The sequence below is a fragment of the Carassius auratus genome, chromosome 24 (assembly GCF_003368295.1).
Source record: "Carassius auratus strain Wakin chromosome 24, ASM336829v1, whole genome shotgun sequence".
Lineage (NCBI taxonomy): Eukaryota > Metazoa > Chordata > Actinopteri > Cypriniformes > Cyprinidae > Carassius > Carassius auratus.
This window is the reverse complement of record NC_039266.1, coordinates 20,742,346-20,764,262: the sequence shown is the minus strand read 5'-3', so window position 1 is coordinate 20,764,262 and position 21,917 is coordinate 20,742,346. Positions and strand designations below refer to the sequence as shown.

The window sequence follows — 21,917 nt, the reverse complement described above, 5'->3', positions numbered from 1 at the left end:
TACGTTTAAAACAAGAAAAAAAATCTGCCCAAAGGGTGAGAAATAAGATTATTTTTCATACCCCACTGGTAGATATTTTCCTTGTTTTAAGAAATAAATGCATTTCTTTTTTGTACATTTTTTTTCCGAAAAAAAATGTAATTTCTAAAATCATTTTGCTTCTCATGTAAATGTATAAATAAAATAAAAAATTATATATTTTTACTCCTTATTCTTAAACAAATATTGTATTAAAAACAAAAAAGAAAGGACAGATGTATAGATGATCTTAATTAAATTATATTCTTATTAGTGTGTGTATGTTGCTGGGATCTGCCACAAGCCTTATGATATACAATCCACAAGTAAATTCATGTCATGATTTTCTCTGAGTTTCCTGTAACAGTTAAAATCTCCATTTCATAATCTCTCTACGGTTCTTAATGTCTGATCTCTCAGTTTGGTCTCAGTGGCTACACATGGGCATCCATCCATCTGTTCTGTGTTGGTGTGTGAGGATTTATTTGTTCTGGGATTTAGAATTGAGAGTTTCAATCTTAAACCACAGAGACATTTAAAATTTGGTCACATGAAAGTGTGTTTTTAATCTCTGTTCTGTTTATGATTCTGCTTGTCCAGTTTACCGTGCAGGGCGAGCTTTTCAAAATAGACATAAGCCATTGCAATCGTTGGTTCTTCATACCCACAATCCTCCTGGACTAGTTTACCGATCTCTCTTTTCAGACTGAGAATGTCGCAGTAAAAAGAAAACAATACATACTTTTAGACTGCTTCTAAATATTAGTATTTTTATATATATATGTATAAAAGGCAAAAAGCTGATTTTTATTGTCAGCAAAATAATTATTTTGTTTGATAAATAATTTTGCTACTATAAGTTAGCACAATCATATGCTTGGATGTAATGAAAACAAATCCACTTCAAAAACAGTTGTATTATTATTTTATTTCAGGATAATTTTTTTTTTTTTTTTTTACAAATTAGTCAAAATCAAGTGTATAAAATGTCAAACAATTTACGTAGTTCATCTCTTACAGACAAAACTAGGTTTGTTTATTACTCAAGGTAATTTCATAAAATCTAAATACATTGAAATACTTAAAAATGAGACAAGTAAATAAAATAAGCAGCTATAATCCAGGACATGAGGAGACAGTATGACATATTCATCCATTTAGTTTCAGTGTGATTTTAAAATCATATCTGAATTATAACGGATGCACTCAGTGCTGATGTTTTTGTGACTTGGCTTTCGGTGAGAACATGGCGAGGTACGGCCGTCTCCTGCGTATCCGCACGTCTGGCTGGTCGTCCTCTTTGATGTAGCCTGTTGAGAGCAAAGAATGATGTCTTAATGCTTCAGTGACCAAGATAAATTGATTAAATAAACATGTCATTCTTCCTTTCACAGGAAGTCTATAGATTGAAAGTCTGATAGTCTGGGTGCTGGGAAACAATGCCTTTGTACACATGTAATGTAGCATTATTAGTGTTATATAGTACATTTCTGCAATTTGTCAAAAAGCTAACACTGTACCTCTTTCCACACAGGTCTGTGTTGATGGGAAACCCACTTCCCAGAAGTTCTCTGGAGTGGAGGGTGGGATGTAGCGGTAGCGATGACGTGAACAGGAAGACAGTTTTTTCTGTCTTTCTTCCTCTGGAAGGTCTGCATAGTACTGAAACAACACAATGCTCTTAATTACAACACTGTAAATGCTCAATGTTATTATATTATTTAGAAGGAGGAGATATATTTGGTCATATAGTGTATAAACTGCCTCACATTTTCACACTCTTTACAATAGTGGCCTTTCAGTTTTCTCCTTTCGTCTTTCTTACGCACAACATCCACACAAGCAAAAGACTTATCCCTGGAACAGAAAGCAAATCTTTGATGAATCATTTTTATTTATTTTTTGATTTGAAGCATTTTTATTCAGTTGTTTTGTGGAGTTTAAGACAATTTTTTAGCACCATGTGCATTTGAAGCTATGCAATCTGAAGTTCTTTGCATATAATTAAAAAAAAAAAATACTTTAAACCAAGAAAAAACTTTAATAAAACTAAACCCATAAAAAAATGTGTTACCTGAAATAATATTAAATGAAATTAAATTAATGCATTTAGCAAATGCTTTTATTAAAAGCAACTTACAGTGGATTTAGGCTAACATTTTTTATTTAACGTGTTCCCTAATTTCTAATTTTTATTTAGTCTAACTTGATGTATAGCAAATACAGGGTATATACAGCAATCCTTAAGTTAAATTTACTACTTTTTAATACCTTTTTCACTACCTTCAGAATATTTTTTAAAACCATCACGACACTGAATTGCAAGTGTTAATCAGCGACCTTTCTATTATTTACACAGATTTTGACATATATAACATACAAAAAATAATAGATTTAGAGACTGATGTTGACAGCATATTGCACATTTATTTCACTTAGTAAATAAAAATAAATCAAATACCATAAAATGTGCAATGGAGAAAATGGATAGACCGAACAATAAGCCTGCCTGTTAGTGTTGTCACGGTACCAATATTTCAGTATTCGGTACCGATACCAGTGAAAATCCACGGTTCTCGGTACCAATTTCGGTAACAAAGCAAAACACAAAAATTTGGTAATAAAAAAAAAATAACTTTTTAGCACTAAAAATAAAACCAATGCCATTCTTTATACTTATTTAGAATTGTGTTTAAAGTTTTTCTACAAGTTATATAATTATGAAAAACAGTAAACAAGTTTCACCCAAATTTAATTTGTCTTTTAATTTATCAAATTTAAACACATTTTATGTTTGGTAAATAAAGGGGATTTGCTATTAAAATTAAAACATGGGAGAAATATTGACATTTATTTTTTTTTTAAATAAAGTTTTTTATTTTTTTGCAACAGTGGTAGCAGTATCACATACGTTTTACTAAATAATAGTAATATTTCTAGCACAATGCCCTTATGTAAAAATTTTCTTTTAGGCCTAATGAATGCATATTTGTCATTTTGAAATTTCTATTTGCCCATTAGCTCCGCCTACTACCGGAGAAACCGGTATGTCTTCTGCTTTTTCGAAAGTGAATATGAATAATTCTAAATTAACTCGATTATTTTGACAGGAGAAGACAACAGATGCTGAAATTAATGCAAGCGTCATGCGCTTCAGTCTATGTAGTAAATAAACCTGCACGTCTCTGTCATTCATTAATTCACACAGAGACGCGCAGAACACGGATTCATATTTCAAACAACTTTTGCGGCTTAACATTTACAGATACTGGTCCATATGGAGATTTGATTTGATTAATTTATGCTTTCACAAATTCCATGACTGTCCATATTAAAATGTAAGTTTCATTTACATGACTGGATTTTGAGATTCCGTACTCGTTTTCTGCTTCGCGGAAATCATAGCGTTGTATGCGTCAAGAACCGGGTTTGAACGGGACCTCGGTACTACCGGTGGTTAACCCAGCTATTAGAAAACTTGCATTTGTCCAAGAAGACGACGATGGTTGTCCAGTCATTGAAGATATGCCTTGAAGCAAGTCTAAAATAAAACGTAAGCCAGCCACTTCTGTTGAGCGCGCAGTGTTCTGAGATGATGCCGAACGACCACTGAATATGACGTCAGCATGAGACGGAGACGGAAGATCTTTGATTATGTGCCCAGATATGCTAAAGCCCATATAAACGAACTAACACGAACGCAGATAGAATTTCAATCAGAATAAGACACCTGATAGTCTGGAAAAAATAATACCTAATTTGGAAAAAAAATAATACCTCTGAGACCAAATTTAACACTTTTAATGGCCTTAAATTTGACCATTTTGATTTATCACTTTTTAATACTTTTTAAAACCCCGCGGACACCCTGAAATAAAACCTGAATTAATGATTTAAAATGAGTTATATTAAATAAAAACAAACACTTATTTACAAAATAACTAATAATTAAAATTAATTAAAAAATGTTTTCTAAAACTTACTAAAAATGCAAAATAAAAAAAATCATTCAAAAAAAAAAAAAAAAAAAAGATAATAATATTATCTTAATGATTTAAATGTATCTGTATAGAGATTTTCACAATACAAGTCTTTCCAAAGCAGCTCAACAAGAACATTTATGACCAATGAAAGCATCATATATTACTCACCTGCTGGACCTATCATTGTTGGACGTCGCTCGTTTGGGGTCTGCAGGCCGGCGGAATTCATCTGAACAATCACAGTATGTTTGTTAAAAAGGTTTAAAAGATAAAGGACAAAATAGAAAAAAAACATACTGGAAGACTTTCCCCAAAAAATTGGAAATGATGAAACAGAAAAGAAAACATTACCTGCTGCCACTTGTTCTTCCTCGTCATCATCTTCCTCTCTCTCCTCCTCATATGTACCGTCTTGTTTCGGATCAAAACTCTCTTCCTGTGGACACGACTCATATTCTCCATATCCTGTCTTATCGAAGATGTCAGCAAGGCTGTCGTTTGCCTTCTGCCCGATTCCTGTTGATCAATCACGTGTAGATGGTGTCTAGAGTTGCTTAAGACATTACTCTGAAGAAACAAGATCAGCTGTTCATGGGTGTAATACCAGTGCTTTGGGATTGTCCCATCCTCTTCTGGCCTCTCAGAAGGAGACTGTGACTCACAAATGTGCAATCAGTGTCCATCGTTTCTATGTCTGCTCTGGCCTAATGCAATGTGGGGGAAAATGTCATATTTTTAGATTTTTAAAGATTTTTGATCTTTTTATTTTAGTGACTTACAACTAAAATAACCAAATGACCATGGTTTATGGTTTCCAAAGAAGTCTCTTATTTGATCAAAAATACAGTAAAAACAGTAACATTCTGATCCATTATTACAATTAACATAAATAACTCTATTTGAATAAATATGCATAAATATGTACCTCTGGCTGAGGAGAGCTCTCAGTATCATACTGATCCAGATCAGCTCCAGGATCAACACTCCAGCTCTGATCTGTGACAAATAAAGACCAAATAATCCAAAAACATCAGTAAAACCGCTCAACCTGAACTACTCGAGAACTATTAACAGAAACTGTTTATTATAGATCTGAATTACCGTATGGAAAAGAAATGTTTTGGTTCTGAACAGAACTTTTGCGAGGCGTGTGCTGGTCTAAACATTTCCTCTTCTTTGAATCCTACAAACATAACAGTTCAAACCAACTCAAGTGTGTTTACATTTTATGTAAAACTGTTTTGAAATGGGTAATCAGGTGATTTGCTGTAATGCTGTGGTCTGAATGTGTCTAACCGTTGTTTCCTGATTCTTGTTCTGTATACGATTGTTAGTTGGAGTGGAAGCCAACATCATCCCCTTGATTTCGGTTTCATCTGGATCATCTAGGCTGGAATCAGAAATCTCTCTTTTCCTGCCATCCGTATGTTTTCTCTTCCCTTTAACTGGCACACGTGTGTTGGAGTTTAAAGGTGTGTGGGGAAAGTCGTCTGCAAGCGGCTGCTGCTCTCGAGAACCCGACGCATGGCAATGCAACACGGACGGCGATTCGTCATTCTGGACTGCAGTGACTCTGAAAAAAGAAAAACAAAACTTTTGGTGATTATTAAGAGCTTAGAAGTAAGTTTATTTGGATTTAAGACTGTCTCTTTACATGTTTGTGCAGTCGTGTGACTCGGGTTGTTGGTTCCGTTCAGTGTGTAGATCACCATCATCTTTATCATCAAACTGGAAGGAAAACATATTTGACATGTGAACACACACTTCTAAACATTGCCAGTGTGGATAAATAGAGTATATTTAAGCATGGTCATCTTCAAAATACACAACTGAAATAAAATCTAAAATGCATTTCGGGATATAACACATGACTGGGTTTGTGTCACACTATTGATGAAGATAAGGCAGAACCTGTTCTGGACAGACGTCCATCCAGCAGGTCTCAGGAACCACAGTCCTGAAATGTTTCTTAGTTTGAGGCTCTAAAATAAAAACACATTGATGTTATCCTTACAGAGATCATCACTTAAAACATACAGCTTTAAAAAAAAAAAGTACTTTATAATTCAGTCAAGTCTAAAATATTTAACTGGAACCATATTTACATTTGTTGTAAGAAAAATACATTTAAAGAGATACTCCTGCCCAAAATGAAAATTTAGTCATTAACTACTTACCCCCATGTCGTTCCAAACCCGTAAAAGCTTGTTCGTCTTCGGAACACAATTTAAGATATTTAGGATGAAAACCGGGAGGCTTGTGACTGTCCCATGGACTGTCAAGTAAGTTACACTTTCAAAGTCCAAAAAAGCATGAAAAGGATCGTCAGAATAGTTCATCTGTCATCAGTGATTTAACCGTAACGTTTTGTCACAAACCTCCCGGTTTTCGTCCAAAATATCTTGAATTGTGTTCCGAAGACGAACAAAGCTTTGACGTTTTTGGAACAACATGGGGGTAAGTGATTAATGACAAGATTTTCATTTTGGGGTGGAGTATCCCTTTAAATTCATGGTTATCTTATTGGTTATGGATAGACATAATATGTATGTATTAATAATATATAAATTCTAGATGAAAATCAGCTCATAATACCTGCAATACAAGTGACGTCCATTTCACATGTCTCAGCTACCAACACACCTCTGCCATTAGAGCTGAAGGGCACAGACGGCCCTTCTCTCCTGGGTTCTGCAAATTATTTTTTATTAAATTGAATTTTATTAAATTTTATTAAACATGTGTTGTGTATATATATGTATGTATGTATGTATGTATGTATATGTATGTATGTATGTATATATATATATATATATATATATATATATATATATATATATATATATATATATATATATATATACACAATAATTAAAACTATCAATACTTTCAATTTTTTTCCCTTTAAAAAAGGATTTGGGGAATTATGAATGATGGCCAAAGGCCTTATTCTCTCATTTTCAATTTGTCATGAGTGTCTTACCAGGGTATGAGAGTGATAGTGGTGTCTCAGCGTAGCGGACGTGGTTCTGCTCTTTCCGTCGTTTCATCTTGCTGGCAACAGGTAAGGACAGCGGACGGTGAGGAGAGTCTGGGATCATCCCCTCCTCGGCCTCAGAAGACACATTCTGCGGAGAACTAGACACACATACAGAGACATCCACTTAAAACAGACGCTCATGTGATGACTTTATCAATACAGATCTCCACAGACATGTGGAGGCATTTTGTCATGTTTCATTTGACTTTAATACTCACCCTGACTTTCTAAGTCGCTCCAGCTCAAGACTCAGTTTCCTGTTTTCATCTTTCAGAGTCTTCCTCTCTGCCTCTAACTCACCGACACACATTACAGCAGATGAGTTGATAGTAATAGACACAATACAACACATAATAATAATAAAACTAAAATGCTCACCAAGTTCAGAGATGACAGACAGATTTTTCTGATTGGTATCTTCAAACTCAGTTTTGGTCTTTTTAATCTCCTTCTCGATCACTGTGCAATGGTCACATGGTCCAGAACGCACCCTAAACACCGAGACACAAAAAACAGCAACTCAGGGTAAGATTAGGGGAAAAATACATCATGTATTGCTAAAAAGGTAAAAATGTCCCTTTCAGAGCACCTGTCCTCTAGCTGTCTGATCTTCTCCTGCAGGATCTTCTGTTGTTCTCGTAACTGCTGGTTCTTGCTGTGAAATTCACCCAGTCTCTGAGCATCTCTGAGAAGAAAGCAGAATTATCACATTTTGACATTACAGAATACGGTCATCAAAACAGAGACCCTTCCATTTTTTTTAATGATCATCAATTGTCTATAAATTAAAAGTCATTAAATCAAACTGATATATAAAACAATCATCACTGAACTTTTTAATTATATGTTCTTTTCATACAGTAAGCTTCACACTTACAGACAGCGCTCTTTCTTCAGTTTGGTTATTTTTGCCTGCAATTCTGGAAATGAGAAAAGCTGATGTCAGTGCAAAAGCAAAAACATATAGTGTTTTCAATTGATTAGACTGATTAGTAACTTTAGCTTTTTTTTTTATTATTATTCGAATAAGTTAGATATATGTATTTAACAATAAAAAAAAGAGCCAAATGCATTTTTAAACATATCTGATGATATCTAAATATCTCATTTTTAAATATCTATCGCATTAGTAAGGTAATGCAACTGTCAGATCCAGAATCTAACGCACAGTTTGTGCAGAGAATGAGAAAGCTCTTGTACCTTGCAGAGCGGAGTCGTGGATCTCTCTCACGGCATTCAGAAGATCCTGGAGCTTCTCTCTGGAGTCTGCAGATGTGCTGGAAGCAGGGCTCAGATCTGGAGCACTCATCCTCAGTCAGTTTCTCAGACTCCTGCCTGCTCACTTTCACACACAAGTGATAACCAAAGTAATTCTACATAAAGTTGACATTCGCTATTTCACACAGCTGACTGACTAATACATTCCTTTCGGCTGTTTACATAACGACTTCATTCGCTACATGTATCCGAGCATAAGAATAAAAAAAGGCAAGTATATTATAAACAGAAATTAGCTTATCACAACTGATAGCTCTGCTCCATTATGTAAACATTCGGAATCCGCGCCTCGCGGAGGATTCTGGGAGTTCTGATGCGGCCAATTTAGAAGAGCGTTATTGACATCTAGTGGCCAAAACTGCATTAAGAACTAAAAATAAGCATAGAAACTGTGTATATTATATAATCTTATATTATTTTATATTATATTTTAATTTATATGCAGCGATAGAGTAACTCCAATAAGTAAAACAATTGCATTATATATATGTGACAATTCAAACATTAATTTAAAAATAAAATTATTATTACAATGACTTTTTTTAGTTCTAATATTATACACACACACACACACACAGACACGTTAAAACAAAATAATAATTAAACTTAAAAAAGCAATGAGAATTATTTTCTACTTCTATCCTCTAGTAGTCCAGCACATAGACATATAAATATTTATATGTCTATGGTCCAGCAGGTGTCGTTTAATCATACAGTAGCACAGCAGATTCGCCGAAGAAGACTCAGTACCGGAAGTGAGGCTATACTTTGGTTCACACAGCGGAAAACAGCTGCTGTTTAGAAACAGGGAAAGATAGGTAAGTTCGGCTCTGTCCTATATCACTGCCCTTTTTTATACTTGTCATAATAGTTATATGTTAGTCTTACTTACTTATTTGTAATGTATAATCGACAGTAGTGAATGTCGTTGGCTTTATATGGAGACAGCTAACGGAGTTAGCCAGCTCTGCTAACTTTCTTCTCGACGTCATACTGATGAGACACTTGAAAAATTACTTTAATGTCTTTTATCTACTGTCCGAATCATCATAGCATGTTATTATACACTGGAAATGAGAATAAATTACTCATGTTTACTTCATACTTCTCATCTTTGGAGAAGCAGAGACTGATCCGAGCTGTTGACATGTCGATGTGTGTTAAAAAAAATAGGATTATTTCATTTATGTTGCGTTTTTTAATACACTACGAATATAGATAATGGTGTTATTGTTATTACAGACTGTAGGAGCGTTTATTGTAAGTTAAATGTCAGAAAGTCGTTTAAGATATCCGTTATGATGAATGACAGCTGCTCATCTTCTGTATTCAGTATTTCTGTTCATCCGATTTTTGTTTCTTTCTGCAAATTTTTTATATTTAATTACATTGTTACTGGTACTTAAATAGATTTTACACGAATGTTTGTTCATGTAACTTGCTTTGTCATTTCTCCCTAGGATGCCTGGGCAGAAAAGAAAGATGCCTTCCTCTGAACCTGAATTAAAGAAAACAAAGATATATCAAAGTCTCATGGAGTCGGATAAAACTCAGATGCCCAAGAAGTCTTTGAGAGGAAGACCTCCCAAAAACAAAGCTTTGGAAACTCAGCTGTCGTCTCAGAAGAAACATAAAGCACAGCCAAGGGAAGAAAACGGAAAAGCCGTTCGACGGTCATCTCGCTTGAAAGCACCGCAAAAGAAAGGCATGAGAGGAAGACGGCGTAAAGATGAGGGGAAGCCAAAAGTCTCTGGAGATAAAAAATCTCAAAATATGTCTGTCTTGAAGAAAGGAGATAAGAAATATGTTTCAAGAGTAAAGAAAGAAAAGCCAGCCATCGTTGAAACAATTAAAACAGTCGCAACCTTGTTTCCTGTGCAGATAGAGCACAATTATGGACGATTGCTTGACCTTCAAAGTGAGGAGATCACGTTACCCAAACCTGACAAAATCCACATGGCCAATGTAAGTGATCTGCAGTCACTTCTCGAACCGCGAGTGAGCAAAGTAGAAGAGCATAAGGAGCTTCCAACAGAACCTATTGAGAAAATCACAGTGAGTGTGGATGCAAAAGTGGATGTGCTGAGTAAATCTCCTCCACCTCTAGAGGCACTTTTCAAAGTCATCCAAGAAACCAGCATCACAAAACACTCCTTCTCCGGTAAAGGCATTTCCGACATGGATGAGTTAGAAGTCGTGAACACTTGTTCCCTGCAGGACAGCGTACAAAATACCGACATGGCAAAAGTGTTTCTCCCGGATTCAGAAGCATTTCTGAATGACGATATTGAGATTGAACATTGTGTGGTGGAGATCGAAACTTATGAGGATTTGAAGGAGGAGGACATGGTGAAAAAAACAACAGGTGAAGCTGTGACATGTAAGGAGGTCACTTCTTCGCCCTCTTTGCCCCAGGAAAGTGCAACGGACTCCTCGCAAGAGCTTCCTAAAAAGCAAGCCATGAACCCGCAGGCTCGGACTAAGGCACGTCTGGCGGCTTTAGCTGAAGAAAGGGCGGCTGCCGCTAAGAAACCCCCACCTCGACAGCTCAACCTCCTCGCTCTCTGTGAGGAAATCGCGGATGATATTGCATCTGATGCTCCTGGAACTTCAGATGGGAAAAATATTGAGCAACAACAGGAGGCGAGTGAATCTACAGAGGTTTACGAATCCGAAAAAGAGGCGTCTGAAAACACAGCACCCCTCGAAACCTCTAGTGTTGAGACTGATGAGCCCAAATGTGAGGATGGTACGCCTAAGAAACGTTTTTTCCTCAGCCAGGTGTCTTTGCCACTCAAGACCCAGGAAAAGAAGAAACTCTCCCGCTTTCAGAGGCTCAGGCAGGTGGAGCTTCAGCGGGATAAGTTGACTTGGACTCGTGTTAAAAAGCTGAAGTTGGATCAGGTGAGTCAGGATGGTTCTCTCAAGGACATCGAGGCTCCATCAGTTTCACCTAGTGCAGCCACCACCCCTGCACAGGTTCCTGTGCCAGAAAGCGTGCCCAAAGTGAGCTCCAGTGAACCCAGGAGGGCACTTCCGGCTCAGGCGCCACCCATGCCTAATGGAATCATCAGCCCCAAACCCAAACCAGAGGTGGAGTATAAACCCTACACTCCCAGACGCAAGTATTCTCCAGATGACTTTGAGCTCGAAGGTCTTGAAGAGGAGACGAGCAAACCAGCAGCACCCAAAAATGAGGTTCAGACACACATCCACTACCATTTAAGAGTTAAAAAATGTTTTAAAACATTTAAAAAATCTTTTTAATTTGTTATAATAAATTATACTTGGCAAATTTTTATAAATATGAAGTCGTAAAATGTCTATTGTACTGCACTATGAATCAATTATGATGGATTAAAAATTATTGTGGGGAAGTCGTGGCCTAGTGGTTAGAGAGTTTGACTCCTAACCCTAGGGTTGTTGGTTCGAGTCTCGGGCAGACAATACCACGACTGAGGTGCCCTTGAGCAAGGCACTGTACCTTCAACTGCTCCCCGGGTCCCGCAGCATAAATGGCGGCCTACTGCTCCGGGTGTGTGTTCACGCTGTGTGTGCACTTGGATGGGTTAAATGCAGAGCACGATTTCTGAGTATGGGTCAGAAAAATACTTTTAAAATGCCTTACATTACAGGAAATGTTCAAGGGTTTAGGGTCAGTAAGGGTCATACTTTATAACTTTTTTTATTATACTATTATGTATTATAATATATTTTTTATTCTAATTTTTATTATATTTTTATTTAACTGGGATACATTAAAGTGATCAGAAGTGACCGTAAAGACACTTATAACTTTACAAAAGATGTTTTTCAAATAATGCAGGTCTTTTGAACTATTCATCAAAGGATACAGAAGAAAATTGTATGTCAGTTTTTTTAACATATTAAGCAGCGCAACTGTTTTCAACACTGATAATAATAAAAATGTTTCTTGAGCATCAAATCAGCATATCAGAATGATTTCTGAAGGATCGTGTGACACTGAAGACTGAAGTAATGATGCTGAAAATACAGCCTTGCATCACAGGAATAAATTAATTTAAAAATATATTTAAATAGAAAACAATAATTTTAAATTGGAATAATATTTCACAATATTACTGTATTTTGATCATATAAATGCAGCCTTAGTAAGCATAAGAGACTTCTTTAAAAGGGTCTTATTATGCTCTTTTACAATGTCTTGATTTTGTTTTGGGGGTGTACTAGAATAGGCTCTCATACTAGGATGTTCAAAAAACACATTATTTTTCACATATTTGATATTATTACAACGCCTCTCTCCGCAGTCTGGCATGAACGGCTCGAATAGTTCCTGTACCAAAGGAAGGCCCGCCTTCTGGAATATGAAATGTGCTGTGATTGGTTAGCTGGGCCAGTGTGTGCTGTGATTGGCTCCACTCGGCGCCTGCTTGGGAAATATCGTCCCTCTTACCATAGCCGCCTAAATAAATAAAAAATCGTACACAACTCCAAACTTATCAATGGTAGAGTAATTTGTAAAATAGGAATAACAACAGAGCCTCATCACTGAATATTAAACTTCAGCAAATTATTACCTCCGCATCATTTATGACTTTCTACAAGTTGTTGAGGAAGGCTGTACGATTCCTTTTCGTTAGTTGTCAGACTTACAATTTATTGTCTAAAATATTTTCTACACATTATTTGAATCAATATGTATTCTCTTTATGAAACATCTTCATGCTTGCACTCTGAACAACCACTACAATTGATGACAAAATGTGTCATTCTCACAGGTCAATGCAGAGCAGTCCTCTTCATCAGCTAAAGTGCAGCCCAAACCAGCAGTAGAGAGAAAGCCATGCGTCCCCGCACATGCAGGTAGACGTTATATTATTTCATTTGTTTTGAGTTGAACACGAAAGCCTTGCAATTTTCTATTTTCATAGTTGGCACTTGTGGATCTTATCATACCCAGTTAATAAATTGTTTAAGTTTTAAACATGTTAAATTAATGATATTTGACAGTATGTCTAATAATAATAAAAAATATATATATATTTCCCCTACCTTGTGGTGCATGTGTTCACAGATAAGCTGAAACCCTCTCCCCAGCAAGAACCTGACCAAAAGACGCAAACAGAAAACAGCAACCGGTAATTTAAAGGCCTTTCATTAAAGATTTGAAAAGTAAAAACTTGCTTTCAGGTCTGTAAAAAAGCACTGTCATGTTGAAGTGTAATTTTTTGTCCAAAAGCTTTCTCATTTCTCAGTTTAATGTGCAATTATAAAGTTTTATTAGCCTAAAAAAATGATGTGGATCTGCATGTCAGAGCATTGTTTGTTCGAGCAACACTGACACAACCAATGCCACGAGTTTGAGGCGCTCTCATTTTGTTCAGGGCAACTTTTTCAGAAAGTCATCATTCTTTCAATATTTTTTTTTTTTGTAATTCTATTTGTTGATGCTATAACAGAAATGATGGACATATATTGAGATATTCTCAAAAATAATAATTCTCATTAGGGTCCATTCTTGGTATCTGGTTTATTAGTTATTCTATAGAAAATCTGTTTTAACTTTCTGCTATCATTTCAGGGAAACTTCTAGTGTTGAACCTGGATCAGAAGAAAAGAAAGAGGACAAAACCAGTCCCAAGTCTGCCAGCACAGCAGCACAGTCCGGCGATGTAAGTCTGTTATATTCTAACAACCTTTGTGTATTTGTTTAGGTTCATTTATCCCCATCCCCATTTGGATTAGTTCATCATAATTAATCAGAATTTCCTTGAATTTCTTTTCGTTCCTTTTTTAATTTATTTTTTATTATAGACCTAGATGCAAATACTTGTCACAAATTTAGTTTGCACTGTTTTGGAATGAACATTTAAACCTAGAAAAGAAGACATTCGTATTTGGTGAAGGCTGTTTTTGTGCTTTAAAGGAAGCTGGTCAGAAGGCGTTTGGTGCGCTGATGTGTAACGTGTGTGGGATGCTGTACTCTCCTACCAGCCCAGAGGACGAATCCCAACACCTCCTCTTCCACAACCAGTTCATCAGCGCTGTCAGATATGTGGTGAGTCAAGAGAAACTGTTGCTTCCTCTACAGATACTTATCATTACGCTATTTACCATAACATAAAGATGTTGTTTCACTCAGATCTGTCAGCAGTAAGCACATCCTTGAGTGGTTTTGTTTCTTTAATGCATTCTTATAAGATAAGTGTTTTAAAAAAGTAAAAACATATTAACTATCAATGTAGACTAAAAACTAATGAACTAATTCATTACAAATTTTCCCGTAATTAATGGTGATTAATTGTGCCTTACATTGGAATTAGTACTAATAAATATATTTTTACAGTGACTTGAAATTGACGTAGAAACAACATTAAAACACGGTGTATTTATAAGTACTTATTCAGTGACATTCATTTCATAAATATAGCCATTTAACGTTTACAGTTAATTTGAAAAATATTATAACTTGTCTTCACATAAACGTATAGCGTGTGTTGCATATAGTGTAATATTTGACACAGTTATAGGATAGGGGTTTTAGTCTCAAAATAACTATATACCCATCTCTCAAAATCATTATTGTAATATCTGTTCCAGGGCTGGAAGAAGGAGAGAATCTTGGGAGAGTATCCTGATGGCAAGATTATTCTCGTTCTCCCTGATGACCCCAAGTACGCACTTAAAAAGGTACTTGTCACTTTCCATTCACTAGCCCCTCAAACTGTCTATTTCAAGACGTCTAATAGCATTCATGATACATATGATACCTGTTTATAATATTTGTCTGGTTTGATTTGAGGTTGAGGAGATCAGAGAAATGGTGGACAGTGACTTGGGCTTCCAGCAAGTGGAGACCAAAGTCCCATCACAGACCAAAACCTTCCTCTTCATTTCAAATGATAAGAAAGTGGCAGGTTGTCTTATCGCCGAGCACATACAAGAGGTCAGCTGAGCACACAGGTGTTTAATGTAGCATGATTACAGGTCTATATCATATTAAATTCATGCATCATTTTTAGAAACCAATAAGAGTGCAGTACTCTAAGCTCATTTAATATATTTTATGTTATTTAAACCCATTTATCAGAATTGCACTGGTTTTCAATTAGCAGAGAAAATGTGAAAAACATGCATATTCCATATAAGCCTTTTAAAAGTCATTGTAAGGTGCTACGTCTCTATGTAGTGTTCGTCTTAGTCAGTTCTACATCTGATGGTTTTGTTTGGCTGCTGTGTGCAGGGATACAGGGTTATAGAGGAGTCTGTGCCGGAGGGTACAGAAGGAGAGAAGGTCATGTACGAGCGTCAGAGGGCCTGGTGCTGCTCTACCACACCTGAGCCGGCGCTCTGTGGTATCAGTCGCATTTGGGTGTTCAGCATGATGAGACGGAGGGGCATCGCCTCACGCATGATAGAGTGCCTCAGGTAAAGGGTTGAACATTTTTCATGAGCAAGTCAAGTCACCTTTATTTATATAGCGCTTAATACAATACTGACTGTGTCAAAGCAGCTTTACAGAGTCAACAGGAAAAAAGTTTGTCAATAAAGAGTAATTAAAACCACAAATGTAATTTATTACAACTACTGCTTTCAAACGATTAATCATGATTAATCGCATTCAAAATAAACATTTTTGTTTACATAATATATGTGTGTGAACTATATATACATATAAATACCCACACATGCATGTGTATTTTTCAGAAAAATATGTTGTTTATAAAGATACTTGTAAATATATTAGATATAATATACTAGATATAATGTTAATATTGGTAGTTATAATTTATTAAAACACAACAACTACTTGGAACGTTTTAATAAAGTTATTTATGGATCTAATTATATTAAAATAAATTTGGGGGGGATTACGTTTTTTTTCTGAGAAATTAGTCATTTTATTCAGTAACGATGTATTAGAAGTGACAGTAAAGGCGTTTATAATGTAAAACAATTGTATTTTAAATAAATGCTGTTCTTTTGAACTTTCTATTCAACAAAAAAATCCTGAAAAATGGTGAGGTCTCCACAAAATATTAAGCAGGACAAGTGTTTTCAGCATTGATAGTAATAATAATAAACATTTATTGAGCACCAAATTAGCATATTAGAATGAAAATTCAGCTTTATCATCACAAGAATAAATTTAATTTTAAAACCTATTAAATTAGAAATAATTTAAATTGTAATATTTCACATTGTTACTGTTTATTTCTGTATTTTTTTTTTCTCTGTGAAGCATTAGAGATAAAAAAAAAAAAGTCTAAATCTTCAGATCTATAAATCTTTCTACAGTTTACAGGTTTTCGAGTGTTAAACAAAATAAATTTGCCTTTACAGGAAAGACTTAAATGTTGATTTGTCTTTTTCTCCAGGAATAATTTCATCTATGGGTCTCATCTAAGTATAGACGAAATTGCCTTCTCCGATCCCACGCCTGACGGGAAACTCTTCGCTACACGTTACTGTGGAACCTCTCAGTTTTTGGTCTACAACTTTGTTAGCGGCAATCGCTCAACCTGACAGGACGTGGATATAGAGCTCAGTTTAAAAATACTGACATTTGAGAAGAGGACTGGACTTAGAAGACTTTATTTCACGATACCAAACAGTGGAAAAATGAAGTGAGAGAACACAAACCGACCTTAGGATGTTTTAAAGGCTCTTTTTGCTCAGAGTCCTGGCTTGAATTGATAAACATTGGTACAGGAGATGTAGGATGCAAAGCTAGACACTGATATCTAACCCTTACGGCCAGTTTGACGTATTTTAATAAGCCTGCAGAGTAGCTTATGCCTGATGCATTGTTCAGTGAAAGACATCTAAACTGTTCTCTCAGGTTTAGGTTGCAGGCAGCCCATGTTAAGTGGAAGCCATGTAGTCCAGTGCACAATTGCAATATCAGTGTAAGTACTTCTTCCTAGAACATATAGGAAGACGTGTGAACTTTTCTACTGTAAGCAATGCCTCGGTCGTGAGGCGACAACTTTCGAAACTCAGGTTGAAAAACATATGAATTTCTCATCGAAATCTCCCTTTAACCCCTTCATGATGTCAGCTGTTTTCAAAAAAAAGAGTATTTTCCTGATACAGTGTGTTCCATGTGCATTTTAAAGAGGTTTACATGCATGTCATTGACATCGAAAGACGGCACATGATTTCAAAGAAGTCGCTGGTTTTGCACAACACTGTGCAGAATGAATATGATTCATTTGTTTTTAAAACACAAGTGTAATAATTCAGAATGTTTGCGCGGTCATCGTATTTCATTTTAATATTTTTAGAATGATTTTATGTATGTAAATGTATTTTGATTGAATTATATTAATTTACTCATGGAAATGACTACAGATGGATCTTTCGTTGTCTACACTAGCAGGACAGAGGGTTAAAGAGTTGTTCTTTTGTAAAATAATAAAGTTTAGTTCTCTGAAGCTAAAAATGATAGAAGCCAGGTGATTGGTTTGATTTTATATATTAGGGATTTACGTAATTTATAAATTGGGATGTTGGATCTTTCTTTACAAAAAGTGAAAAAGGAACGGCTTACAGGAGGAAAAAGTACATATTTTAATTTCTATATACATTTTATTTGGTCACTTTTTTAATTTATAAAGTGAAATTATGTATCTACATGTTGTTTTCATCTTTGCTGTGCTGAAGATTCAGATTAAAAACCCTGTTTTGTTTCCCTGTTTTTCTAAAAAAATAATAATAATAATAATCCCCATCCTTTGGACCTTTTTATTTTGATTTTTATTCAGACTTTTATTATGCAATACGATACTTCCGGTGGGCGTTAAGTACGCGATCACGCATGTCTCTCGCCACGCGTTCTGGGCATGAGAAAAACTATTTTACGTTAAAAAGGCGTAAGTCTTTTTCTAATATACACCGTATAACAGATTTATTAACATCATTAGATATTAATGCGGGACAGCGCGTCATCTGTCTCCTGAAGTCTGTGTAACTGTAAGAACACGTGTTTTATAGTCATCATGGGGGATCAAGTTGAGCTGGTCGCTGGCTGTTATGAGCAGATAGTGTTTGGATATCGAGTGTGCCCTGGTGACGAGGTAATTATCATTCTTCAAAACTTTTCTTTTGTTAATCGATAGAATCTTACTTCGTTTTCAGCGTGAATATTAAATTCTGTTGTGTCAGTTGTTTTGTTTCAGCCTGCATTTGCATTATTTTGATATTGGTACTTCCATAATTTTACTAAAGTGCTATTATTATTATTCTATTAACTTTGTGTGTGTGTATATATATATATATATATTGGAAAATCTGAATTAAAAATGTTTTTTTGTCTATTTTAGGAGTGGACAATCGAGCCCAACTTTACCCATCATGCACACACAGCATCACTGACTGCAGTTTCATCCAGTGATCAGTTCATCGCCACTGGAAGCCAAGATGAAACCATTCAGCTCTATGATATGAGCAAGAAAACTGAACATGGTGCTTTGTTGCACCATAATGGTGAGGATATTGTGCATTATTTTATTTTGGTTTCTGATTGGACCTAAAGAGAGCCTGGCTTCAATGGTTCAGCCTCAATGACATTGGAGTTTCCTGTATTGTCATATACCATGTTATAAAGCATATCGATTCTCGACAGGTACTATCTCATGTTTGGAGTTCTACGGGACGTCCCATTTACTCAGCGGAGGACAGGACGGGCTCATCTGTGTGTGGAGCACCAAAAAATGGGAATGTTTAAAATCCATCAAAGCTCACAAGTAAGTTTTCTAAAACTATCCAAAACTTTCTGATATAGTGTTTTTTTATTTAGCGGGGATGTGTTAAGGTGATCAAAAGTGACAGTAAAGTTATTTATAATTACACAAGAATGCTGTTATTTTGGACATTTTATTCATTGAAGAATCCAGAATTTTTTTTTTTTTACATTGAAAATAACAATAAAGTTTTCTTGAGCAGAATATCAGAATGATTTCTGAAGGATCATTGATGTGAAGACTGGAGTAATGATGCTGGAAATTCAGCTTTGATCACAGGAATAAATTACATATTAAAATTTATTCAAATACAAAACTATACTGTATTTTTATAATAAATGCAGCAATGGTAAAGACATGCAAAAACGTGACAAATCACAGCGACTACAAGTGTTTATAAGTTTGGGTTTTATTTGTTTAGGGGTCATGTTACTTCTCTGTCCAGTACACCCTTCTGGGAAACTGGCGCTCTCTGTCGGAACAGACAAAACTCTGCGGCAAGTACACAGATGTTTTCATGTTAATATAAATATATCAAAAATTCTGTTCAGATTGTTTAGCTGTGAATGTGTTTGAATTAAAGTGTTTTGATAACAAACAAAAAAAAAACCATAGTTTTGAATGAGGAAATTGAATTGCTCTAATTACAGAACATGGAATCTTATTGAAGGACGTTCGGCTTTCATCAAGAACATCAAACGGAGTAAGTGAGATTATAATACGAAATGCCTTCTGATTCTATATTTGTATGTTTAGTTTTTCTAAGTTAAACTTCTCCGCTAAATCAAAGCTTGATGAAAAATACCGACTTCTCTCTTGCATATAAGATGAGCGGTGTGTGATAATGTTTTGTAGATGCAGAGCTGGTCTTGTGGTCACCAGACGGAGATCAGTATGCAGTGGTTGTGAACGATCAAGTGGACATTTACGTTCTGAAATCCGCCACGATTACTGGAACCATTGCGTTTACAAAAAGGATTTCATGTGTGAAGTTTCTGAAGGTGAATGGTCTTTTCTGTGTTGCAAGAGACCGATGATGTATGTCTATTCAATCAGTTCTAGTTTAGTTTGCCATTGAAATTTTGCTTCGCTGCTTCATCAAATCTAAAATGATCCATTTTATTTAAAAGCGAAGAAGTCTTACTCCAGTATCTTTTCTCTGTGTCTCCTCAAGAACACACTCTTGGCTGTTGGAGGAGATGATGAGAGCGTGCGTATCTATGACGTGACCTCTCAGAAGTGTGTCTGCGAGTTTAAAGCACATGAGAACAGGTATGACCGCCACTTTTGAGCGTTTCTTTAAAGGTGAAATTGAAATTCTCTGAATGCATTGTGAAATGAGTAAGATCTGCTGTATTTGTTATTGCTGTGCTCATTTAATGGTTTTCCTTAGGGTAAAAGCCATTGAGAGCTTTATGAAGGATGATGTTTGTGTCCTTGTTACGGCATCAAACGATGGATTCATTAAGTTGTGGAAGCTCAATCTTGAGGTATTGTGTATCTTCCTTGCTTGTAAATATAACACAGACACAAGTAGATTTTTTTTTTTTAGCTGTGAGCTGAGCCGTTATATACATAAAAAAAATATTTTGGCTTGATGGTGTCATTTTGATTGATCAGTATTGTATGTGTATACAGAACCTGGAGACTCCTTCCCTGCTTGGCCAGGTGAACACCACTGCCAGACTCACCTGTCTTTCCATTTGGAAACACGGTGAAGCGAAAGAAACGGCTGCAGATCAATCTGTCCAGCCTGAAACTTCTAAAGGTGCGCTTACATTTATCAGGGTTTCTGTGAATTTTCACTGGTGAAATCCAGTTGCTTCAATAGGAATCCATCCTAGGAGGAATTTTAAGAAGATTTAGCAATGGGTTCGAGTTGACACACAAGTTTGAGCTTGACAATAGATATTACCTATAGCTGAAACTTCATTAATGTGATCTCGCCTTAAAGGGATAGTTCCCCCCAAAAAGAAAAGTCATTGAAAGGTCATAGTTTACTCACCCTCAGTTCATTCCAAACCTGAATGAGTTTCTTCTGTTGAACACAAAAGAAGATATTTTGAAGAATGCGGGTAACCAAACTGTTAGCCATTGACTGTCATAGTATTATTTTCCATTCTATGGAAGTCGATGGGTACCAGCAGCTGGCTGGTTACCAACATTCTTCAAAACATATTTTGTGATCAACCGAAGAAAGAAATGTTTACAGGTTTGGAACACACTGAGGGGGAGTAAATGATGACTTTTAAATTAGTTTTAATATTTAAGTGAACTATCCCTTTAACTATCTCATAATTACATGTTAAGAGTTGAAATAATTTCCAGACACCAAGTTTTCGATGGAAAAACTTATTAATAACTACATATGTTCTTCAAACAGCGGTTGCAGAGCCCTCGAAGCCAGCCAAAGGTAAAAGAGTGAGGCTAGCAGGAGAAGAGGTGATTCTAGAAGACAGCAGCTCTACAAAACAAGGAAAAAAGAAGAAAAAACAAAAAGTGCAATAAACAGTTTTATTGAAATCATTGGTGGTGTTCTATTATTGACATTTCCTGACATACCTGTCATATAGCTGAGTGATTTGCAGTGCATTTATTGATGTCAACACCTTTCGAATTCCAGCAACAAAGAAAACATTTTTCTTAATCGTGTCCAAAATAAAAGTTTGTAATATAACTGTGTGCCTTGTATATTTATGTATATATAAATACACACGTATATATTTAGGAAGTATTTACATGTATAAACATATTCATATTTATATATAATTTTAATAACATTTCTTAAATATATACAAGTATGTGTATATATTTATATACAGTACATACACGCATATTATGTTAATAAACTTATTTTGGGTGCGTTTA

The 21,917-nt window shown here is 35.5% G+C and overlaps 3 protein-coding genes across 3 annotated transcripts; 2 read left to right on the top strand and 1 right to left on the bottom strand.

Moving 5' to 3' along the window:
- Positions 1-949: 949 nt before the first annotated feature.
- Positions 950-8,600, bottom strand: LOC113042584 (DNA endonuclease RBBP8-like). The gene is made up of 18 exons (XM_026201545.1): positions 8,242-8,600; positions 7,919-7,961; positions 7,631-7,726; positions 7,420-7,532; positions 7,260-7,332; positions 6,985-7,139; positions 6,597-6,692; positions 5,913-5,983; positions 5,656-5,729; positions 5,298-5,574; positions 5,103-5,184; positions 4,927-4,997; positions 4,606-4,705; positions 4,353-4,517; positions 4,170-4,230; positions 1,788-1,875; positions 1,539-1,680; positions 950-1,328 (listed from the first exon to the last, which is right to left on the bottom strand). Exons 1-18 carry the CDS (start codon positions 8,348-8,350, stop codon positions 1,225-1,227), a joined length of 1,920 nt encoding a protein of 639 aa, XP_026057330.1. The 5' UTR covers positions 8,351-8,600; the 3' UTR covers positions 950-1,224.
- A 414-nt stretch (positions 8,601-9,014) lies between these two features.
- Positions 9,015-17,644, top strand: LOC113042574 (N-acetyltransferase ESCO1-like). Its single transcript, XM_026201520.1, has 10 exons — positions 9,015-9,137; positions 9,780-11,517; positions 13,083-13,167; positions 13,379-13,442; positions 13,886-13,976; positions 14,231-14,362; positions 14,905-14,994; positions 15,107-15,250; positions 15,548-15,732; positions 16,683-17,644. The coding sequence occupies exons 2-10, from the start codon at positions 9,781-9,783 to the stop codon at positions 16,828-16,830; spliced, it is 2,676 nt and encodes an 891-aa protein (XP_026057305.1). The 5' UTR covers positions 9,015-9,137; position 9,780; the 3' UTR covers positions 16,831-17,644.
- Positions 17,645-18,120: 476 nt separating this feature from the next.
- Positions 18,121-21,729, top strand: LOC113042595 (p21-activated protein kinase-interacting protein 1-like). Its single transcript, XM_026201562.1, is given in 11 exon segments — positions 18,121-18,383; positions 18,630-18,792; positions 18,932-19,052; positions 19,471-19,492; positions 19,494-19,546; positions 19,700-19,752; positions 19,905-20,050; positions 20,224-20,321; positions 20,443-20,539; positions 20,688-20,817; positions 21,433-21,729. Coding segments are annotated over 11 exon segments (1,086 nt in total). The 5' UTR covers positions 18,121-18,305; the 3' UTR covers positions 21,558-21,729.
- The last annotated feature ends 188 nt before the right edge of the window (positions 21,730-21,917 follow it).

What these genes read in the sequence shown, in the direction of transcription:
- LOC113042574 (XM_026201520.1), top strand. Translation starts at nt 9,781, where the DNA reads ATGCCTGGGCAGAAAAGAAAGATGCCTTCCTCTGAACCTGAATTAAAG. An exon ending in CAAACAGAAAACAGCAACCG is followed by an intron (nt 13,443 to 13,885) that starts GTAATTTAAAGG and finishes CTATCATTTCAG; the next exon opens with GGAAACTTCTAGTGTTGAAC. An exon ending in TCGCCGAGCACATACAAGAG is followed by an intron (nt 15,251 to 15,547) that starts GTCAGCTGAGCA and finishes TGCTGTGTGCAG; the next exon opens with GGATACAGGGTTATAGAGGA.
- LOC113042584 (XM_026201545.1), bottom strand. Translation starts at nt 8,350, where the DNA reads ATGAGTGCTCCAGATCTGAGCCCTGCTTCCAGCACATCTGCAGACTCC. An exon ending in GTCTGTCATCTCTGAACTTG is followed by an intron (nt 7,333 to 7,419) that starts GTGAGCATTTTA and finishes TCGGTGAGTTAG; the next exon opens with AGGCAGAGAGGAAGACTCTG. An exon ending in GGACGTCACTTGTATTGCAG is followed by an intron (nt 5,984 to 6,596) that starts GTATTATGAGCT and finishes TTTTTATTTTAG; the next exon opens with AGCCTCAAACTAAGAAACAT.